A 23548-nucleotide genomic window follows, 5' to 3' on the forward strand; every position below is an offset into this window, starting at 1 on the left:
TCCGTGCCTCCTGGTAGGGGTGTACAAAAACTGGACCGGACCTGAAACCGGACCTGAACCGACCTGATCCGGACCGGACCTGACCCGGACCTGTTGATTCAGGTCCGGTCCCGGTCCTTGAAAATCAAGGTTCCCGGTTCCGGTCCGGACCCGGTCTAAAACCGGGGGTTTCAGGTCCGGACCTGAAACCCGGTTTTTTTTTTTTTAAAAAAAAAAAAAACAAACACAAAAACTCAAAAAATCAGAAACGCTGCTCAGTGCTCTACTTCAATTTTTATTTTATTTTCTAACCCTAACTCGTTGCTCACCCTGCTCTGCCTCTACGTTGCGCCTCCTCCCTCATTCTCACTCTCTCCTCGCCTCTGCCTCTGCACTGCGACATCTCCCTTGCTTCCTCACTCTCAGGCGACGCCCACCCAAGGCTTGCTACATCCGCCACCGCAAATCTCCGGTAAGTTTTTTTTGCATATTTAATTATTCTTTATTCTTTTGTTCTTGTTTGAAATTCCGAATTATGGTGTATTGGTGTTCATGTTCAGTGTTCTTGTTTAATTTATATACATAATTCGAATTTATATATGTTTAATTTTATTTATATACATAATTCGAATTTATATATGTTTAATTCGTATAAGATATACATAATTCGAATTTATATATGTTTAATTCGAATAAGATATACATAATTCGAATTTATATATGTTTAATTTTTGGAAGTATGCTTAAATTTATATATGTTTAATTTAATTTATGTGGGTCGAATTTTTGTTCATTTTGGCCGAATTTTATTTATGTTCAGAATATATATTCGAATTTATATATGTATTCGAATTTATATATGTTTAATTTTATTTATGTGGGTAAGCTCTTATGTTTAATTTTATTTATATATGTTTAATTTTGGCTGTTAAGCAGGTTTGATTATTAGGGTTTATTGTTTTTGAATTTATGAACTTGAATTTGTGTTGGGGGTAATTGTGGAAGTTTGATTTTGTGAATTGGGTTTTAATTTGCAGGTTTCGATTGCTTCTGGTGGTGCTTCTAGAGAGAAAACTCAGGTTAGGGAATCAATTCAGGGTTTTGTGATGAATTTGAAATTAGGGATTGGTTTGTCTTGATCTATTAATTTTAGTTGAATTTGAAATGGAATTATTCAATTGAGACTTGTTTGAGCATGCAATTCACAATTTTTCCTGTCTTGGATGGTTAATTGTGTGAATTTGCCGTGTTTTTGGATCATTAATTTTGATTTATTAGTTTGATTCTTATTGTTACCTGCTTTAAAGATACAAGATTATCTACATTCTGCTCCTATAAGTTGATTGTTTGATTTATTTTTGTTTCGAAATGAGAGTAGGCTCACATAAGGGAGCTGGAAGAGGAAGTGAAGCTGCTTAGGAATCTATCACACACAAATATAGTTGCAAGTATTTTATCTTTTCATGTACCAAAATACGATCCGATATTGCTGGATTCTGAGCTTAATTTCCATGCTAGAGATATTTGGGGACTGCAAGAGAGGAGGAGGCTTTAAATATCTTATTGGAATTGGTTCCGGGTGGATCCATTTCCTCACTTCTTGGCAAGTTTGGATCATTTCCGGGTGAATCTTAAGAGACTTTATGTAATGTTATGAGTTTTCGTGGACTCATTTGTATTTTCGGTGGACTCATTTGTATTTTTGGTGTTTGGAAATTGGAACTTTAGAGACGTTATGTAGTTTTGTGATTGATAATTTTGGTTTGTATGTAATTATTAAATTATGCAACAGGTCTAAAAATCACAAAACAAGTCCATATGCAGGTCCAACAGGTTATTTATAAAAAAAAAATGAAAAAACCACAAAATAGGTCCATTCAGGTCCAAACCCGGACCAGACCTGATGTTTCAGGTCTGACCCGGAACCGGACCTGTTAAATCAGGTCCGGTCCCCGGTCCTCAAATTTACCCAATTCAGGTCCCCGGTCCAAACAGGTCCGGTCCAGGTCCGGTCCGGTTTTGGACCGGTGTACACCCCTACCTCCTGGGATTCTTGTGCGCCAAGGCTTGGTCGATTTTCTTATCTTTTTGGGCTTGTATATATATATATTTTAGCCTTGTTTTTCTTTTTATCTTTTATTCATTAAGTTTATATTATTTTTCAATTCCTATTATTAAGAACTAGTTCTCTCTATTTTATTTTTTTTCTTTACTTTTGTAATTCAAGATTCAAGATTTACACTTTCCGCCTTCAATTCAATTCAAGATTCGGTATTTTCTTTTAATCTCTTGTTTCTTAATTATGTTTTCTTCAATTATTATTGTTATTTTTTATTTAATCATGTGTGAGTAGATTCTTTAATTCAAGATCTAGTGTAGCCCTATTATTATTGATGCATGAATTAAATCTTTAAATTCTTTAACAACTTTAACAATTGAATTGCTAAATTGATTGTGATTATGCCAATGCTAGGTTAGACGTAACTATAGTATTGCGATTATTCCATTGTTTTTATCACAGCGAGAGTTGGGTATAAACGGATTTGAGTAAATTAATTTAGGGTTTGATTCATAACACAAGAGTAGTTATGTTTGATAATTGGGAAGTGAGAGTAACGTGTTTAATGTCTTTAATATGCATGATACCATGAGAATAAGATTGATTGTATGTTAGGGAAGCCATTGATACTCGAGAGAGATCCTTGGTAATTATTAGGGTTTACTTTTCCCCGTTCGATTGAAATTGTATGTTAAGGGTAGAATTACAATTGCATCGATAATAATTGTGGTGAAACTAGATCTTGGATGTTTTAAGTACTTGATTTAATCATCTTATTTAGCTTATTTTCGAATTCTTCTCATACTTAGTTCCGTAGATAATTGATTATAATTGATTCTTGCTTAGTAGAAATTCGAGTCTATTTAATTATTTTTGAACCTTAGTCTCTTGAGATCCGACCCTTACTTGCCAGTCTACATTAGTATTGGTCTGTTAGGTTATTTTTGATAGGTACGCGACACGCCTACCAGGGTGCAACAGGGTGATCCCCTTGGTCCTCTGCTTTTTGCTTTGGTTTTACAACCACTAAGCGAAAATTACAAATGGGCACCGGTTCAAAACCCCCATTTCGCACCGCTTTTGAACCGGTCTTTATCTGAGGGATGCCAAAAATCAAAAGATTTTGCACCAGTTCTTGCTGTGAACCGGTGCGAAAAAATGGCCCAAAAAAAAAAAAAAAAAAACTTTTAGTACCGGTTCTTGCTGTGAACCGGTGCGAAAAATGACCCAAAAAATTATAAAAAAACTTTTAGTACCGGTTCTAGTTCAAAACCGGTGCCAAAAATACCCCAAAAAAATAATTTTAATTTTTTTTTGCATTTTTTTCACTTAAACTGATATAGAAACACTAACATATATATAAAGTTACATATTTTCTTTAAAAAAGGCTGTGATATTACAATTTCGTCCAAAAAAATATATAAAATAAAATACAAGGTCACACACAAATCTGTTTCTAAACTTGGTTCTGATTGGTGATGATCTTTGTTAGAGGAGTAAGCTTGGCATGATCAGGCCGGAAAGACTCTTTAATCAAGAAAAGATGACTTGCAAGAGGGAAAATAATCCAAAGAGGCAAGTATAGGCAATATGACAACCCCAGGACTGCAGATGACCAATAGGCAACAAGTATGACTACCATTGAACAACAAAACAAGCAAAACAGAATTGAATTAGAAAGCATAAATTATATCAATGTAATCAGGATACATAAGAAAAAAAAAAAAAAACGCAAAATGCTGATTATCAAGAAACACCCTGCTCAAAGACTATTCATCATTGAATGGAGCAAACTTCTAAGATGCATTTCTTGGAGCATGCATCTCTCAATTAGAAGATATCCTAAATCCCCTTATGCCTCTATTACTTCCAACTTTCAGCTTCTTTATTAAAAGTCAATCAGACAAGCAAAAATAATGAATTCCAGCTTCTTCACTAAAGTCAATCAGACAAGCAAAAATAATGAATTCCGGCTTCTTCACTAAAATCAATCAGACAAGCAAAAATAATAAATTTCCTAACACAACTCACCACAAGCAGAAGTTTTCACTGCCCAAAACATTGATATATGCTTTTGGGTTGCCAGTGTGCCGTCAACACACTAAAGAGTTACTGATATGTAAAGCTTGTATAAAACCCTCACAGCCATGCAATCTTAGTTTGCATGGTGATAAGATGGGCTAAAAATTATTAAATTACTTTAGGAATATTATCATTTCACTTCCATTTTTGGAGTTATTGTATATTTAATTTTCTTGTAAAGCCTATAAATTCTAGTGTTTATTTTTTTTATTTTTTTTGATTTTAAATAACAATAAATTCCCGTATTCAATTTGTATTATTTTGATTGGACCAATATATAATTAATTATTAAGTTATTCCCTTGATTCCAGGAAAGAGCATGGAGTAACATTCATCATTGCATAAAAATAGGTTTCTTTAAATGATTTTTTTTTCTCTTTTTTTTTTTGTTGGAAAGGGGAGAAATCATAATTTACCATTTATTATTTCATGAAAATGGTTTATAAAACGTTGTTCTGTTTATTTATTATTATTTTTGTTTTTGTGGGTAAAATAGATGTATAGAGAAGTTTGAAACAAATTTCAATTAATTGTTTTAAGAAAAAAAATCTAACACGACAATGAAAAATAACTTATATCGATTATTGCCCATTCTCACTCAGACCCTACGTAAAATCGCCAATATCTTTTTAGCACACCTATAAACCTAGACTTATTATTTTTATTTTCTATAGTTAACACTTTTAATCCTAATAAAAAAAGGGACTCACTAATCCCTCAACCAAAAACTTTGTTGTCACAATTAATAGCCCATTATCATCATCATTACTATAAAAAATAAATAAAAAATGAAAAAATATTCCCACGTTTTTCAGTTAGTCTAAAAGTTGATTGATTGGCCTATAAAAAACCAAGCAGCCAATAACAATTCAAATGACCCTAGTATGTGCTTATGTGGGACCCACCCTCTTTCCAATTTCCATCTTATTACCAACATTCAAAAGTCACCCCACTCCAACCAATCTTGAATTGAGCACCCTTCTGTCTCTAAATGGCTAAACTCTAAAATATGCTAAACTCCATTGTTAGCTACTTCTCTTCCATCTCTCTTTCCGTCTTTTACCTCTTATTATACCATTAAATTTCTAATAATAACACCTTCATTTCCTTTATTTTTCTATTGATTTTTTTTTTTTTTTTTTTTAATTTTTTGAAAAAAATGGGAAGTGGGCAATCTGGGCTGAGGTCCACTGTACCAAGGAGAATTGGGCTGGGTGATATGCCGGAAAGTTGTGTGGCGGTGATATTGGGCCAGTTAAGCCCACCTGAGATTTGCAGGCTTTCGGAGGTCAATTGGGCTTTTTACGAAGCTTCATTATCGGATTATGTTTGGGAGACTAAGTTACCTTCGACTTATGAGTTTCTTGTTCGGAAACTGTTTGATGAAAGTCCTAAGAGATTTAGTAAGAGAGAGATTTTCTCTCGACTTTCTCGCTCTGTCAGATTTGATGCTGGAACTAAGGTAAACCATTAAATTACGAGTATTATTTTTCTTTTGTCGGGTTTTGGTAATAGTCGGACAGGTAGTGTAATTTGAACTAGTAATGCGATAAATGAATTCGGACGAGTTTTTGTGATTGAGTTGGATTGTGTGTGTGGGGCTGTGTGCAGGAGATATGGTTGGAGAAAAATAGTGGGAAGATGTGCATGGCGATTTCATGGAGAGGAATGACGATCACAGGAATAGATGATCGTAGATATTGGAGTCATATTTCGACTCATGAATCCAGGTCAGAATTTGATTTGATTTTGTTTTTGTTTAAATTTGTTCTATTTACGATTTCATGGAGTACTTATCATAATTAGCAATGTTTAATTGGTTCATTCCATTTTCATAAAGAAAGTTTCTAATTATGGACTTTGGATATTGATAATTTACTAAATTAATGTTTGATTACTCTGTTGCTATAATTAGTGTAATCAGTAATTTTCGAGTGTAGTGTGTATTGTGTAACATGAAAACAAAACCCTATCAATGTATGTATTGTTGTGAGGCAAGATTAATTAGTATAAGCCTTGTTGCACATTCACAACTGGTTTATCTACCGATCTCTTGTCTTGATCTAGAGCAAGCGCGAATTAGTGCTAGATAAATGCGCATCAGATGAAGCCAACGCCGGTGTGTGAGAGACACGCATCAGCGTGGGATTACCTTCCCTGTTGATTCCGGGGGCATCATCTCCGACACCGGTGATGTTGCAAGAAGGCAACCCTTTTAAAGTCACTTTCTTAGGATAGAAAGAATTACGAATTATACATTATTAGGTTAATGATATGATAATGTAAGGCAGATTTGGAGTCTTTTGGTTAATTTAAACAACAAATTAATTAATAGCTTAACTATTTGTGTGATATTTTTCTGTTTTCCAAATAAGTGTAGTTTTTCAAACTTTGAAAATAATGTTAGCTGTATTTACAAATATATAATCATAAAATAAATGTCCATAAATCTTTTCTTGTGAAGCAAAACAAGAGGCTTCTAGCTAAGCACATTTTGTATGAACTATGATGTTTGCGTGCACAAAAAGTTTTAAGGGTCGTATTCAAGATTTGAACTTTTTGGCTGGCTCTTATTGTGCAAGAAAAGATATTTCCTTAATTAATGGACAAAAATAATTTGTATGAAATCATAGTGGTTGTATGAACGGGAAACATGAAAGTAGTGACAGTTTTAAGTGCTGCTCGTAGCCAATGATAAGAATAAAAGGGATGCAAAAACAGAATTTTACCATCAATTATCAACAGATTAACAAAATGATATAGCGTGTAGTTTAATTTGATGCTTAGAGTTAAAAATTACCAAATTTACCGCTCTAATCCACTAATATAACTGTTTTTTTCCCTTTTGAAGCTGATTTAATTTGTGATCTCGTGCAGTGCACAAATAATTTGTAATATGAGACTTTATTTGTGAGTTCTGTAGGCATTATTATTACGTAGTATTATGAATTTAACAATTTTCATGTTTATATTGAGAGAATACATCAATCAAATTAATTTATGATTATATGAATACTATGTGATATAATTTGCAGCTTACATACTAGATCTGAAGCTCTAATTTTCTCGCTTAACTTAATCGTGTTTAAAAGTCAATGCCATCAAAATGAGTTACAATATCAACCTATATGAGATCACACATATATAGTACTCGTAAATTAGTAATATATATGATAGTAGATCAACTAAATTGGACTTTTCTTGGTTATTTAGCTTTGGAATCGGTCTGCTTCCTGATCTTGCAACCTTATTAGTTTAAGTATCAGGTCCCACAACTGCATTAACAAAGGAAGCATTGTAGTCATGTTGCAGGCATCTAATAATTGCTGATTATCTTTTGATTTTTTTTATTAATTAACGTGTTTAGCGATTTAACTGTCAATTTGATCACCAATACACGCTGTTCTTTGATCATTTGGCTGCCTTGTGTAGTTTTCTTCATGCATGTATACGTATTAGTTTGTGTTTTCTTCATCTTCTTACGCAATTAGATTCTTAAATATCTTAGACTTTACATAATTACATTGCTTGCAAGCTAAACTTAGGTGTTGACCCCTGTTCCTTCAATTAGTAAATTCTAACATCTGAAAAAAAAAAAAAAAAAAAAAGGACTTTGAGCTTGTTTGGTAGACAACCAATAACAGCAGTAACAGTATTAGATCCAATGGCGGCAATAGTATTAGTTTTGTATCTATGTTTACATTTCGTTTAATTCATGATAAAGAAAGTCCATCCCCAAACACGTGTTTCTCTTCATGTATAACGAATACCATCTAATATTGTTATCATCTGGTAGGATATGGGAGTAATAGCGGACAATCATTGCATATAGATGTAATGGTAAATTGCATTTAGTCTCTTTGAGTTTTTATCAAGGCTGGGGGTTACCCCTTACGTTACCCACCCTTGGAGGGGTGTCTTTAATGGCATTGGGGTTAATGTTGATTTTGATGCATAGATAGTTAGATATTACATATCTTCATGAGTGGCTTAGGATGGATTCTGAAAAAAAGGAAAAACTATAAACACTGATTGAGAATTAATTGTGTCGTGTGTAGATTCCAAGCGATTGCATACCTAAAGCAAGTTTGGTGGTTGGAGGTGGGAGGGGAACTGGAGTTCAATTTCCCTGCTGGTACATACAGCCTGTTTTTCAGACTTCAGTTAGGCAAACCCTCCAAAAGATTTGGTCGGCGAATTTGCAACACAGAGGGAGTGCATGGTTGGGACAGAAAGCCAGTTAGGTTTAAATTGTCAGCCTCGAATGGCCAGCATGCCGTCTCCCAGTGTTACTTAAAGCCAGCTGGGAACTGGCTTAACTACCATGCTGGGGATTTCACAGTTGAGAATCACCACACTCCTATGAAGATCAAGTTCTCCTTGGCTCAAATTGATTGTACACACACCAAAGGGGGGCTTTGCTTGGACTCTGTAGTTATATATCCCAGTGAATTAGCAGACCGTATGCAGCAGTCTCAGCTTTTATAGTTCACTCGTAGTCTAAGGCCGGAGGTTTTGTAGATAGTAGAAATCTGTTGGAAACTGGGAGTGATAGAACTATTCATTTGTTTGTTATGTCATATGTTATGCTATAGGTTTATAGCTTAATATTATTTTTTGCAGTATTACAGATGAATTAGTGATGTGGGCTTGCTGATGTAATGTAATACTATGTAAAATTCTATATTGAACATTCAAAAGAAAAGGGTTGAATGATTTGTTGTACATGAGCAGACCTGTAGTTTCCTCCCTTCAATTTCCTGGAACATAGATCAAAATAGAAAATATTGTCCAAGCTTCAGAATGTAAGATGAGCTACTACTCTTTAGAGATTACTGATGAAATGAATTTCAGCACTGTCATGCTGAGTTGATTTCTTTGAGTCTCTGACAACCTATCTTAATCAAGACAAGGTTAAGAGTGCTGGGTATGGTCTGTTAGAAATGCCGAAGCTCAACATTTTTGACATGGAGTCACTATCCTAACATTAGACACTAGTGCAGGATATCTGATTTAAAAGATGTAACATGTGCAGTTAGCGTTACAAACAATCAGACACATAGGAATGTTTTTCCTGCATTGGGATATGTTTGTGTTTTATGCTTCTGATGGTGTTCTTACCTCTTATCAGTGCAAAAGATGATTTTAGTAGAGTACTAGAGATTACTTACTATTTTTTTTTTTTAAATGTGAGCTTAGTCGCTTAGAGAATCAAATTAATCCAGTAACACCACCTGACATGAAATACAAGTAACCATTTACGAAGTACAAGTGAAAGATACAGTATAAAGTAGTACGGAGTAGTATCAAAACTCACAAGGCAAATACAAAAAACCCCTACAATTTTTTCTTCAATATCCACTGTATTTCCTCATAATGAGGTTTCCTGATAAATAGGATTGTCTAAATTGAATGTTTGTTTGATCTCTTCAAGGGACTTTCCTCTTATAATACCTGCCACCACCTTGTTTGTCAAATCCTCCAAGCTTTTGATTTTCAGATAATGCGCGGCCTAAGAGATGTTTTGATGAACTAGTTAGAATTCGATAACACTATAACAGGATACCTCATATTTATCACAACTCTTTACTGCAATTCTAAATAACTGCTGTTTTTGTCTTCTGATGTCAAAATTTGACAGTAATAATTTTACTTCAAATACAATGACATTTAATGAAAGTATTCCTATATACAAATCTGGCAACATGATTTACCATCAGAATTAGATCTCAAAAACACATACATACCAGAATGAGATCTAAGAAAGCAGCTTGATCAGCTCGGAAGAGATGAAGTGCCCATTCTATGAGAAGATCATCATTGTTTTCTACAGCAATCTGGTGATCAAGGCACTTGTTGAAGTAGTCAATGACCAATGACAATGTCTTACCATTTACCTCTGAAACCGAAACAACTTCAATCATGGATTTTATAGTCTCTGATTGCATTGCTGCTGCTTCTTCCACTTCAAAGGTCTTCCCATCTGAGCTCCTTAGTTTAATCTTTCTCTTATTGCTCATAGACGACGAAGACATGTTGTTGGGTGTCTAGGATGTTAAATGTTCAACATGATTTGCTAACTATGCATACATAAAAGATCAATTGGGAGACTTGGGCGAAGAACAATATATTGGTACATAAAATATCAATGGGACTTGGTAAAGCTAAAAGCTGTATACAGAATGTCAGTATGTATGATATTCTCCTAAAGATGAACATATTTTTTTCGGGGAAAGGTATAAGCCTTTTTTTGGTTATTGGTTGTCTGACCACTGAGTGTTTAATCTGGTTATAATAAATATTTTTTTTTTTAGAAATCCGTTATCGACTATTTGACTTAATTATGCAAAATAATTTTTAAGGACATTCGCACCTATTATACGAAGTATAATTATATACTACATACTCCGTATTAATTAAATAAATAAATTATCAAATTGTTACTATTGCTCCGTATATAGTAATTTAATACAGAATAGTTATCAACATTACATTAATAATACGTAGTACTACAAATAATAAATGCTGTAATTTGTATTACTAATCACCATAATTATTCCGTATGAATTAATGCAAGATAGCTACGGAGTTTTAATTACCAATCACTCTTATTAATTAAATTAATTATCGCACATATCATTGCAAAATTTTTTATAAAAAAAGCTAATTCGAGTATTTTCTTTTATTATTATAATCATTTATCTTCAACTCAGTTTTTCAAGCAATCAAAAATGATACTTATATTTATTAACCTTTTTTTTTTATTTAACTATTTGACCACATGAAGAAAAAAAGTCAAACCAAAAACCATCAAGATATAATTTTTTAAAAAGAATTTAGTAGTATCAAACAAGACCATAATTAATTAATTATAATTAGAAAATTCAACAATCAAATTAAAGTTTGGTAAAATAAAAAGGGAATTTGGAATCTATATGGGTTTAGCTCAATCCAAGATAGGAGAACAAATGTTTTCTTAGTTTGGGCTTTTATTTAGGAAGTGAACCCAACATCCCATCCATTCCTTATCTTGTCTCATTAGAAAATGATATCTCATTTGATATATGTAATGGATTGTAATCTATTGTGATTATACTAATATGTTTTAGAGTTTAAAGGTCTCTAAATCAAGCCTGGTCTTAAGCCCATATTAAAAATAGAATTAAAAACTAAAACATTATTAATTCTTTCCTAGGTAGATTTAATAAACTCATTGAGATTATTGAGTATCATATGAGATATCTCATTTATGACAGCCTCATATGAGATTTCATTAAATGTGACCTATATCCTTTGTGATTTATTACCAAAACTAGGTTATTTTTTCACATGTTTTAACAATGAAATCAAAAACTTTATCATGAGACAGTATCAAGTCAATTATGAAGAGATTTCTAATGGTTTAATTCATCAAATTATAACTGCTATAAGCTGTAATTTCTTTCCTTAAGCATGAAGGTAAATTATCACTCCTTTTGTCCTCAATTAATTGCTTAGGTAGTCTTTTTCACGCATATAAGGATGTAAATAGTGTTTAAAAAAAAATGGTTTTATAATCCATTTGTTTCATAATAATTGACACATTTGACTTTTATCATAACTTTGTCCATCATCTTTTTTGTTATACTTCGTATAAAGTAAAATGTTTATAAGTATGATGTTGAATTTATCTTAATGAATATTATTGAAATATAAGTTTTTATAATATTTATTAATACATAATTAAAAATATTGATAGTTAAAGTTACGATAAAAGTCAAAACATGTCAATTACTATAGAATGGAGAGAGTAGCAAATATTCCCTACATCTTTTTTAATTAAGTGCAACATTTCTCTTGGACATGTATGCCAATGCAAAACTTTGACCAATAATATCATTATTATCAATAAGCATAACATTAGTTTGACCTTAGCTATATTATGATTAACTATTAATAAAAAAAAATTTAAAAGTTGATATTATAAAACCTTATATTTTAAGGTTTTATAATATATTTTATGATAAAATTTGTTTTTAATACGTTGCTGATAAAGTATAGTAAGGTTGATATATAAACAGTGAAATAAAGTCTAATGTGTCAATTATTTATCAACGGAGGAATTAATAGACTAATATACAGACATTTATTGTAGGATAGAAAGAGTAACGTTTTTGAATATCTTTAACTCCCTCCACATTTTCCACCCTAACACCCCCCCCCCCAAAAAAAAATCCCTTCTCCTCCCTATAAAAAGAGTGTTATTTCTCTAGCCTATTACCACTCATCTTTCTCATCTAATTTTTCTCTAAAATTAATTAAGCTTCTTATTAAAACAATCTTTTCTTTTAATCAACTTAATCTAATGGCTTCACCAAGAAACACAAACAACAACACTCTTGAAGAAAATGAGCCACAAGATGTTGAAATGTTGTGTGACTCATCTTCTTCTTCTGATACTGATTATGATGTGCTTAGTGATGCTGATGTTATGCTTAGCGACTTGGAAGAGACAGAAAATAAGGATGGTACTATTAAGGTATAAATTAAACTTCTACTATGTTATTCAATAACTAGCAAAAATCATTAAAATTGTGTTATGTGCATTAATCTATTTTCTTGCATCCTTTATACAATGACACACTTCATTAAAAGTCATGCTTCTAACAAATTGTTTTTGATTTGTTAATACATCTTAATTTAATGACTAGAGAATTGAATGTTGATTAACAAATTTGCTTATGGTTTTTTATGACATCTTATCAACATTGATCTATAAATTGCCTCATTTTTGTGTTACACAATGTGTATTCAACTCCCTTTTTAAAAAAAATGCACCCTTTGACAATTTTGTATGGATTGCTAAAAAATGAGAAATTCACAATTAAGGGCCCTTGAGCCTTATTTGATATCATTGTAGTTTTCAAGTTTTTTTTTTTTTAATTTTGACAACTGTAGGGGCTTGCCCCTCGATTTCACCAAAAATAAATAATTTTGACAACTGTCAACGGAAAAAGAAAAACCATGTTCGGCATTACGACTGTGGTTATTGGTTTTTTGATTTTGAAAGTTATATGAAATATTTAACAAATCTAAAATTTGTCAAATTTATTAAATTCATTATTATTTTGAAAACTAATAAAAAAAAAGTCCAACTACTTTTTGTGGTTTTTTTTAGTTTTTTTTTTATAAGAAAAATAATTAAAAACAAAAAATAAAGACAAACAAGCCCTAATTTCTTATTTTTGTTATTAATATTTTTTAAAACAAATGAGTCCTAAATAATTGTGTGTGACACTTAAAGGAGTCAAAACCTAACCTAACCGACCCGATTCGAAATCAATCGAAAAAATATTCAATTAAGATTTCGACTCAATGGATACAATAATTTAGTGTGACTTAGGTTTGAAATTAGATCCAACTGACCTGACCCGACCCGACCACATGTCCTCACCAAACCAATCCTAAATACCCAAATTAACACCTCTACTAAGACTTACAACGTATATACCCTTGTCTACAAGAGTACCCAAAGTCGAGTCGCATAGTATTCGACCCTAAATAGTTGTTGTTTGGGTCCAATTTATTCTCAATTAGGTCTGGTACACAAATGATTCAATTCAAAGCCCAAAAGCAAGGTTCAACTCTCCAGCCCAATGTCAAGTCCGTCAAAAGTTCAATCCAAGTTGCAAGCCCACTTGGCTCCAAGGGCCCAAGCCCCATTATTGAGCAAAGGTATAAAAGCTAGCCTTTCATTTATTTTTACATCCATCCACAATCAGCCTCAAGCACCTAATCTTTTGCATAGCTTTCTCTCTCTCTTTCTAAAGTACCGTACTGACTTCGGCATCGGAGGGGCCTTCCTCGGCACAACCCCTGAGGCCAGTTTTACTTATTCTTTGCATTGCAGGAAACCCTCAGCTCCAGCATTATTTGGACCGAGACTCTTCTTCTCCACCCTAAAAGGGCTTGCCGAAGGCCCCCATTGTTTTCTTACCAAAACAATTTGGCGCCGTCTGTGGGGAAGATGCAAAAAATCACGCCAAAAAGTTCATCACTCATAGCGAAAAACATGACTAAGAGTGACAAAAGCATCTAAATTGCTAAAAAGAGGGGCGATCCTACCCCCTCAAGGAGGAGTAGGGACATGATCACGGTGAGGGAACATCAACCGATTTCCCTGTCACCGGAGCCATCCTATCCTTCCTCAAGGGCCCCCGACTCTCAGGAAAGGGAGGCCTCAAGAGCTCCCAGTTCTCAAGAAAGGGAAGCTTCAAATGACTCGCCCTCGCACCATACTCGGCAGCCAACAACTTCGCCTAGGCCGAGTGGGTCTAATGCGAGGAGCCCTCCGCCACAAAACAGCTGGCATTCTAGGTCCCAGCTGAAAAAACCCCCTCCTTCGAGGCCCTCTACGGAGGAAGTGGCTAGGGCCGTGGCGGTCTGCATGGAGTTCCTTAAGGCCCAAGGGGGTCAACTCCAACCAACACCTCCCGAGTCACCATCTCTTCAGCCGAGACACCTGAGAAGAAGAATCGGTCAAGAGAAGGATGGACAAGTTCCATCCAACCAGGAGCTCGAGAAAAAGTGGCAGGAGGACACATGGAACTCCAGCAAGGAAAGGAAGAAGAACCCACAATTCTTTGACCATTCCGAATCTCGGAACTCAATGAGTTTCCGGAGCAGCAACACTACCTCCGAATACACGGAGTATGCTCACAGAGCGTTCACAAACGCTTAGGCTCAAGGGAGGTGAACGTGCATAGCCGCCTCACCTTCCCAGAAGAGACCGGGTCGCACCCTGAATTATCTCGGCCAGGGACGAAAACCACTTCCACCTCTCTGAGAAGGAGAAGCGAGGTCCCTTCGGCCAGGCATAAGGGAAAGGCCGTTATGGTCCCTACAAGCTCGCCCTTCCAAAGTTGAATATTAGAAGAGCATGTGCCAACGGCGAAAATACCGGCGCACATCACTTATGACGGTACCTCAGACCCAAAGGATCACATTGTCTCTTACGAGAGGCACATGTATCTTAACCCCAGGTTCGAGGCTATCTGGTGTAAATATTTTCCAACAACCCTCAAAGGTGTTGCACAATCATGGATCACCAAAGGGGTAAAAGAAGGCTCAATTTTTGGTTAGAAGGACCTCTCCAACAAATTCAAGAGCAAGTTTTCTACGGCTAATCGCCGAGAGAAAACAATTGAAGAACTGATGAGTTTGCAGCAACCTGAGGATGAAAGCCTCCGCGACTATCTGACTCGCTTCAGCAATGAGTCGTCTAGAATTACGAGTCTGGACCAAGGACTTGTTGTATTTGCACCGCGGAATGGTCTGTAAGATGGAAAGTTCCTTGACTTTATGGTCATGCATCCCCCGCAGACCTTGTAGGAAGCTTTGGACGCCTTGGATAAATTCATCCGAGCCGAAGAATGGAACAAGGCAAAATCTCAGTCCCAATTAGGGACTGGGAGATCGAAAGGACAACTGTCTGAAGGCCTGGCGCCGAGGAAAGGGAAGGTTAAGGCCTCAGTAACCGTCCTCGGCTGTTGAGCCGAAGAAAGAGATGTTTGTCCCCTACGCGAGGAGATACGACTCGTACACTCCCCTCACTCTTCCTCGCGCTAAAATTTACAGCACGACAAGGGATGAGGGGAGATTCAAGAAGCCTCGGCAGCTGCCATCATGGCATAAGCAGAAGGCAAGGACTGATGGTGCGAGTTCCATGAGTCTCCTGGACATCGCACCGAGGACTGCCTCCAGCTGAAAGATAAGATCGAAGATCTGGTCCGAAAAGGCTACTTGAAGAAATACCTTGCGGATCGCCGCGAGGATAAGAAAGCCGAGAGAGACCCTCGGCAAGATCTAGACTTTCTCCGGAAAAAAGACAAACAGCAAGACAAGGACACCCTTGACATCCTTGTTTTTTTACGGGGGAACTTCCCGAAGCGCAGCCAAACGCCACTTGAGGGGTTTAACCCATCAAGTAAATCATGCAGAGCTTCGACAGCCTCAGTCTCCGGTGCCGAACATCGTGTTCACAGCTGAAGACTGTGAGGGGGTGGTGTACCCCCATGATGACCCATTGGTGTAGTGATGGGCATCGCAAACCGCAGCGTCTGGCGAACCCTCGTCGACGACGGCAGCGGGGCGAATATCCTCTTTCGGGGAGCATTCGACCAGCTGAAGATAGAAGCCAAGAACCTAACTCTGGTACCCTATTCGATATCCGGATCAATGGCTCTTCATCATATCCAGATGGGAAGATCCTTCTTCCTATCACCATCGGCAAAGGCCGAGCAGTGCGGAGCACATCATGGCTGAATTTCTAGTCATGGATGCTCCCTCTATGTATAATGTGATCATGGGGACAACCCTCATTCACGACATTCAAGGATTTGTCTCGATGTACCATCAAACGATGATCTAAGTTTCGGACGAGGGACACTCCGAAAAAATAAAGGGCAGCCAAAAAGAAGCCTGAAGGTGTAACCACCTCAAACCATCCAAGGGTTGTCGCAGCGACCAGGATGATGAGGAGGAAAAAGAGCGGGACCGTAGCGCCAAAAAGCCTAAAGGCTTAAGTGCTTCGGCCCAAGGAACCCCAGTCAAAGAAAAAGCTTCTGGGGGTGAAAAGGCTAGTTCTTCATCTGAGCCGAAAGACTCAGAAGATCAGCCCAAGTCTGGAAAGCCTGCTGATATTGATAGCAGGCCAGAATTCGAGGAGTCCAGTGCCAAAGCTATGGAACTGGATAATCAGACTGAATCAATAGAGTTGGCCGAAGGAAATTCTAAAAGGTGTCAGCATTGGACTAGGACTTGAACCAAACGTTCGAGCTGAACTAATCCAACTCCTTCGAGACAACAGAGTTGTGTTCGCATTCTCGGCAGTAGAAATGCCTAGGATTGATCCGAACCTCATCTCTCATAAGCTTAAAGACTTCTATCCCTTGCCGAGGATCGATTAGCTAGTCGATTTGACAAGCGGCCATGCCCTGCTCAGGTTCATGGACGCATTTTCTGGATACCATCAGATCTTCATGCATCCTGATGACCGAGCAAAAACGACTTTCGTTACAAGTTCCGAGGTGTACAGTTACAAAATGATGCCCTTCGGATTGAAAAATGCGGGGGCAACATATCAAAGGCTGGTTGATCAGGTGTTCGCCGAGCAAAGAGGCTGTAATATGGAAGTCTATGTTGACGATTCTATTATCAAAAACAAAGAAGAAAAGGACCATGTTACGGACCTGGCTGAAACCTTCACCACCCTTCGCAAACATCAAATGAAGCTGAATCCGAAGAAGTGTGTCTTCGGCGTGAAGTCAGGCAAGTTCCTCGGCTTCATGGTCAGTAAAAGGGGGATTGATGCTAATCCCGCCAAAGTTCAAGCAGCCCTCGATCTCCCTGAGCCGAAGACAAGGAGGGATGTTCAGCGCCTAACTAGCAGAATGGCTGCTCTGTCTAGGTTTATCTCAAAAGCCTCGGACAAAGGGCTACCTTTCTTCAAAGCGCTCAAGCTCCCAAAATCAAAAGAGCCCATCTGGGGAGACAAGCAAAAGCAAGCCTTCCAGCAACTCCGCGAGCACTTGGCTCAACTCCCAACGCTGGCAAGACCAGCTGAAGGAAAAACTCTGTACTTATATGTGGCGGTCGGTCCAGCCACATTAAGCGCGATGTTGCTAAAGAAAGAAGAAAAAGTTCAGCAGCCGATCTATTTTGTCAGCCACACTCTGACAGATGTCGAGAAACGCTACCCCCTACTCGAGAAAGTTGCATACGCAGTAGTGGTAGCCGCTCGGAAGTTAAGACCCTACTTTGATTCCCATCAAATAGTAGTCCTAACTGATCAGCCGCTAGAAAAAGTCCTCGGCAAGGTGGAAAAATCCGGTAGACTAACGAAGTGGGCCTTCGAGCTCACCGAGTTCAGTATCAGTGACCAGCCGAGGGAAGCTATCAAGGCGCAAGCCTTAGCAGATTTCCTAGCCGAGTGTTCTTATCAAGAGACACTTGACGAAGGAAAGAAAATTTGGACTGTCTTCACGAATGGATCTTCCACCGTAAATGGTTCGGGGGCAGGGGTCGTCATAGCCTCTCCCGAAGGCAAGTCCTTCGAATATGCACTAAAATTCTCATTCAAAGCTTCGAACAACGAAGCCGAATATGAAGCAGCAATTGCTGGCTTAGAGTTATGCATAGCGTTGGAAGCCGAGCATGTCTGTTTAAAAACAGACTCTCAGCTCATCGCAAATCATGTCAGAGGTGAATATGAAGCCAAAGAGCCTTCAATGGTGGCTTACCTCGCAAAGATCAAAGCGCTTATGGCGAAGCTGAGAACTTTCGAAGTGGAGCTGATCCCAAGGGGTCAGAATGCTCAAGCCGACGCACTCTCCAAACTTGCAAGTTCAACTTTAACCGAGTTGAACCGATCTGTATATGTGGAGGTGCGCCAAGAAAGAAGCGTGGCAGAAGCAATTAACATATGCTGCACTGCACAAAAACCGAGCCGGATGGATTCCATCCTGGCTTACAAACTTCGGGATGAGCTCCCCGAGGACCGAAAGTTAGCCTCTAAGATAAAAAGAATCAGCTCAAGATTTGTTGTCTTCAGGGGTGAACTTCTGAAAAAGCCCTTTTCTTCCCCGCTATAGAAATGCGTGGGTCCAACAGATGCAGATTACATCCTTCGGGAAATTCATCTCGGCATCTGCGGAAAACCACATAGGGGGAAGAAACTTAGCCCATAAAGCACTAAGGGTTGGGTACTTCTAGCCAACCATGATCGCAGATGCAAAGGACCTGGTCCGAAAATGTTAGAAGTGCCAAAAATTTGCACCGGTTATCCATCGGTCATCCCGAGATCTTCAGCCAATCCTGAATACTCTTCCATTTGCTCAATGGGGGTTGGATATATTGGGACCATTTCCTGAGGCTCAAAAAAAGTGGCTGATAGTCGGTATAGACTACTTCAGCAAATGGATCGAAGCCGAGGCTGCTTCGAACATTACAGAGCAAACTGTCAGGAAATTCATATGGCAGAACATAAAGACCCGTTTCGGGATTCCGAAAGTTTTTGTCTTTGATCATGGAAGGCAATTTGATAATCTGCCGCTGAAGCGGTACACGGACCAGTTTGGCATCAAATTGGCATATTCTGCAGTTTGTCACCCACAGAGTAATGGTCAGGCCGAAGCTGCAAATAAGTAAATCCTCGACGCTCTCAAGAAGAGAGTTGAAGATCAAAAATCCAAGTGGATGGAGGAACTTCCTGGAACCCTCTGGTCACTTCGGACAACAGAAAAAGAAGCGATGGGGCATTCACCTTTTGAGTTGGTGTATGGATCCGAAGCCGTGCTTCCAGTGGAAATTGGCTCAGAAAGTCTAAGAGTAAATCTCTTCTCAGCCGAGGAAAATAGCAACTCATGAAAGAGTCCCTTGACTTCCTGGATAAGATTAGAGATTCAGCTCGGGATAGAATGGCTGCATATACGCAGAGAATCAGCAAATTTTACAACCAAAGAGTTCACCAAAGACTTCTCAAAGTCAAAGGCCTGGTTCTACGGAATACTGCTGCTGTGCAAAAAGGCCGCATTCATGGAAAACTCTCAGCAACTTGGGAGGGACCTTATGAAATATATGACGAGCTTCAGCCAAGCACATACCGACTTTGGCAGTTGGATGGCACCGAGCTAAAAAACCATTGGAAGGCTGATGTACTCAAAAAATATCATGTGTAAATCCCTTCGGGGAAGAACAATCTATGTAAGTACATTTGTTTCTTATCAATGAGAAGGCCTTTGAGTCATCATCTATTCAAATTCAGATGTATTTCTATTTTCTCTATCTTCTATGGTTTTTTTGCAAAAATTCAAGGTTTTCATTCGGCGTTGTTCGAAGTATTGCATAATGATGCATCGTACTTCGGCAATCCGTAAAACCTGCCGAGACGAGGATAAAAGATAAAAGCCCGAAGTATTGCATAATGATGTCTTGTACTTCGGATGAATCTGTTCCTCTAGGCAAAGAGGTCATAGGCGCATTTGAAACATAGCCTAAAAAATAGGGACTGATAAAGCCCCGAAGTATTGGATAGTGATGCCTTGTACTTCGGATGAATCAGTTCCGGGTGGTGATTGCATTTCCGAAGTACTGCATAGTGATACCTTATACTTCGGTTAGATCACTCCCCCGGCATCGTGTTTCGAATAGTCGTTCCCTCGGATGAATTCAAAGTGTCACAAGAGTATTGCTCTCAGAGTCCAGGACTCTTGAGCGAGAAATCAGAACTTTTGAAAACAAAAATAGAAGAGAGAAAGCGAAATGAGCAGAAATATTGCAAAAATTTTCACCAAGGCAAGATCCTCGGCTATACCGAGGAAATAAAGGCAATTATCCCAGAATTCAGAAGACATCATCTTTAGATTTCTAGGGGGGCAAGAGGCACTCACTTGGCAAGTTCCTAGCCAAAGCTTGGTACTTGGAGAAAATTTTCACAAGCTGAAATATCCGAGTAAAAACGAGTAAGGAAAAAGAAGCGCAAGCAAAGACAGTGCACTATCAGATAAAGTGAATTCTCAGCTTAGTATATCTCCAAGCCGAAGTTCTACACTTAGCTAAATTTTGAAGAAATTCAGGAAAACAACTAAAGCACAAAGAACATTAAGGCAAGCAATGGAAGAAGAAAGCTGAGAAAATTCATAAACATAGAATGAGAGTTTCAGAATGTCATAAACAAAGGCAAAGCAAAAATTCTAAATATCGGCAATCGCCCACAAAGCGGAAAAGCACAGCTTCCAAATGAAGTACAATTGCAAAAAGTAATAGAAGTTTGTACAAATTCTAGCAAGCTGAAAGCAAAAACTAAGGCAAAAGTAGACGCGACATCCATCAATTAAGTACAGGTTGATTCGCATGATTCTGAAGACGACTGCCCGAGTTCCTATGCTTCAGCATCTGCATTTGCATTTGCAGTTGGAACTTGAGAAGGTGCAGCTTCGGTTGAGGACGAGGCAGGCTGGGCAACTGGAACTTCTTGTTCAGCCTCTTCATTCCTTCCTTCCCGAGCCTCAGCTTCTGCTTAGCGGACAAGGAAAGCCACTTCGACTGGGCTGGCCTCGGCCATATGGGTATCATCAGAATCCATAGACCAGCCCTCGGCCACGTCCTAGTTAATCGCAGGATCAACGTGGAAAGCCAACCGCCGAGCAGTTTTGAAGCCATTCTCGAAGCCCTCAGCATATTCTTCCTCGGTGTAAATCCGAGTTTCCAATAGCTTCTGAGCTTCAAGATCAGTCTTGGCTTTGGCAACCTCATCCTTCTCTGCCTTCAGCGCGTCCTTCGGCCTCTTGTTTTCAGCTTCCAAGTTAGATTGCTTTTTCTCAGCCTCTTCCTTAACAAGAGCAATCTGATTCTGGTGGTCCTCAACCAAAAGGAGCCGAGTCTCAACCTCCTTCCTTACTCCCTCCTCGATGCGGGCCCTGAAGTCTGCAAGGCTTTCGGCCCCATACTCTTGTATCAGAGCATGACCTTCGTCCAGCCATGGGAAGACAGTCTGCTCTAGATCCTGGCAGAAGGAGATAAAGTTGGCACTCATGGTCTGCATATCTGCCCTGAGAGCTGAGGCTTCATCCTCGGTATTCAGCTACTTTAGCTCGGCAGACCGAGCTTGACTCTCAGCCTCTTCAGCTCTCTCAACTTTGGCCTTTAGCTCGTCGTTCATCTCCACAGCAAGGAAGTGGTTATGAACGACCTGGAAAAAATAAGACAAGCAAGTTAGCCGAAGTTCAACACTTGAGAGATTTGGTGCAAAAGTGAAAGAAATACTTAGAAAAAAATTAAGTACGAAGGTTCACCTGCATCAGCAGTCTTTGGTTCTCCAAAAATAGGTTCGGCACTTTAGCAGGCTCGGATGCGCCAGACGCCGCGCCTACCAGCCATGCGCTGGCCCTGTCTAGCTCAGGAAAGTTCGAGGTGTCGCCGAAGTACTTGGTCACCGAAATGCGCTTAGACTTAAAGATTTTCCGAGCATGCTTAGGAACAGGCACCAAGGGGGCTGAGCCGAACCCCATCTCAGAGGACTGGAAAGTCCTAAAGGAGCCAGCAGCCGGGGTAGATGGCACTTCATTGTTTTTAGCCACTTCTGCTTCGACTTCTACCTCGGCCTTCTTCGGCTGTCCCATATTTTCATCAAGCGCTTCGTCCTCAGCATGGACGATCAGCGCATCAGCTTCTCTCCGAACCTCTTCGAAGAAGTCTTCGGCCACATGGCCCGTAGAGGGAGGGGACGTTCTCAGCTTAATTACCCCCTCATCCAGGACATCAGGGGGCGGAGTAGTAGCCTCCTCTTACTGGACCTCTTCGAGCCGAGGTCTTTTCTCTGGGAGAGTTGGGGCCCGAAATTGCCCAGGTCTGACAAACTTCCTCTTTCTCCTCTCGCCCGCCGTCCCTTCATCTGAAGAAGGTTCAGAAATAGGAAATGTTCGGGCTGGGTCTACTGGTTCTTCCTTTCTTCGTCAGACTGCAGCAGAAGAGAAAAGGGGGGCAAGGACCAGTACAAGCAGATAAGCAAAAAAAAAAAAAAGTTGAAAAGTTCGAGTAGAAGAAGCAAGGTAGACGAAGTTCTAAACAATTTTTCACAAGTTGAAAAGACATTTGAAACTCACCAAAGTCGCCAATAGATGCTCGTCTTCGGAGTCCTCTTCTGCTTCGGGACTTCTCCTCTCAGCTCAGCAGCTGAGGTAAAAGGCCCTGCCTCGTTCAGAGGGGCTGTAGCAGCAATAGTAGCAGCAGCGCCTTCTTCAGCTGAATGAAGAAAGAAGGGGTCGATCTTCCTATACCAAGGCTTCTGCCTCTGGTACTCAAGAGCGCTGACAACCTGAAGTTTCCTCGGATGTAGGGAAAAGGGTCGATCCTTAGACTTGGTAATCTTCGGCGTGTTGGTGATCGGAATCCTCTCCCCGCTGATCCCAAGAACTTCATAGCTGATGCCCGAGCTCTCTTCGTACAGCTCTGGAAAGTCAAGAAGAACAAAAATTAGTTCGGCTTAAAGAGTTAAGCATCACAAGTTAGAGAGCAATAAAGAATAAAAAAGACTTCAGCCCCAGCCGAATCCCTTACCGCCTTGGTATCTTCGGCTGAGGCCGACAACAACGAGCATCTTCTCTTGGAAGATGTAATGACAGCAAGGTAACCAGGTGCTCGGCACATTTGCCATTCGCCCAGTAGCTCCAGACACCCAATTTTGGCCAAATAGCTCCATCTGGCGATGATCAGCATCGGTGAACTCATCAGGACCGATGCTAGCCATTTTCAAATTTGGCTTCCTTAGATATCGGGGGCCGCCGAAGTAATTTGGATGTTCTCCATCTGAGGGGGCTCTGATCCAGATCCATTGCCCCCTCCAATCTTTATCCGAAGTGTCATTCGGATAGGACGAAAGAAACCCCTTCT

General features: G+C 38.8%; 2 protein-coding genes and 1 long non-coding RNA gene across 3 annotated transcripts; 2 read left to right on the top strand and 1 right to left on the bottom strand.

The window, feature by feature from the left end:
* Window positions 1–864: 864 nt before the first annotated feature.
* On the top strand, window positions 865–1735 carry LOC110697410. The gene is made up of 2 exons (XR_002506482.1): window positions 865–1058; window positions 1358–1735. It is a non-coding gene; the product is annotated as an uncharacterized LOC110697410 (long non-coding RNA).
* Window positions 1736–4423: 2688 nt separating this feature from the next.
* LOC110697102 (F-box protein PP2-A11-like) lies at window positions 4424–8905 on the top strand. The gene is made up of 3 exons (XM_021874445.1): window positions 4424–5582; window positions 5732–5850; window positions 8179–8905. The coding sequence occupies exons 1-3, from the start codon at window positions 5280–5282 to the stop codon at window positions 8606–8608; spliced, it is 852 nt and encodes a 283-aa protein (XP_021730137.1). The 5' UTR covers window positions 4424–5279; the 3' UTR covers window positions 8609–8905.
* A 168-nt stretch (window positions 8906–9073) lies between these two features.
* Window positions 9074–10155, bottom strand: LOC110697353 (SKP1-like protein 7). Its single transcript, XM_021874735.1, has 3 exons — window positions 9868–10155; window positions 9575–9672; window positions 9074–9128 (listed from the first exon to the last, which is right to left on the bottom strand). Exons 1-3 carry the CDS (start codon window positions 10153–10155, stop codon window positions 9074–9076), a joined length of 441 nt encoding a protein of 146 aa, XP_021730427.1.
* Window positions 10156–23548: the final 13393 nt, after the last annotated feature.

This window comes from Chenopodium quinoa, unplaced genomic scaffold (genome assembly GCF_001683475.1).
Source record: "Chenopodium quinoa cultivar QQ74 unplaced genomic scaffold, ASM168347v1, whole genome shotgun sequence".
Taxonomy (NCBI): domain Eukaryota; kingdom Viridiplantae; phylum Streptophyta; class Magnoliopsida; order Caryophyllales; family Amaranthaceae; genus Chenopodium; species Chenopodium quinoa.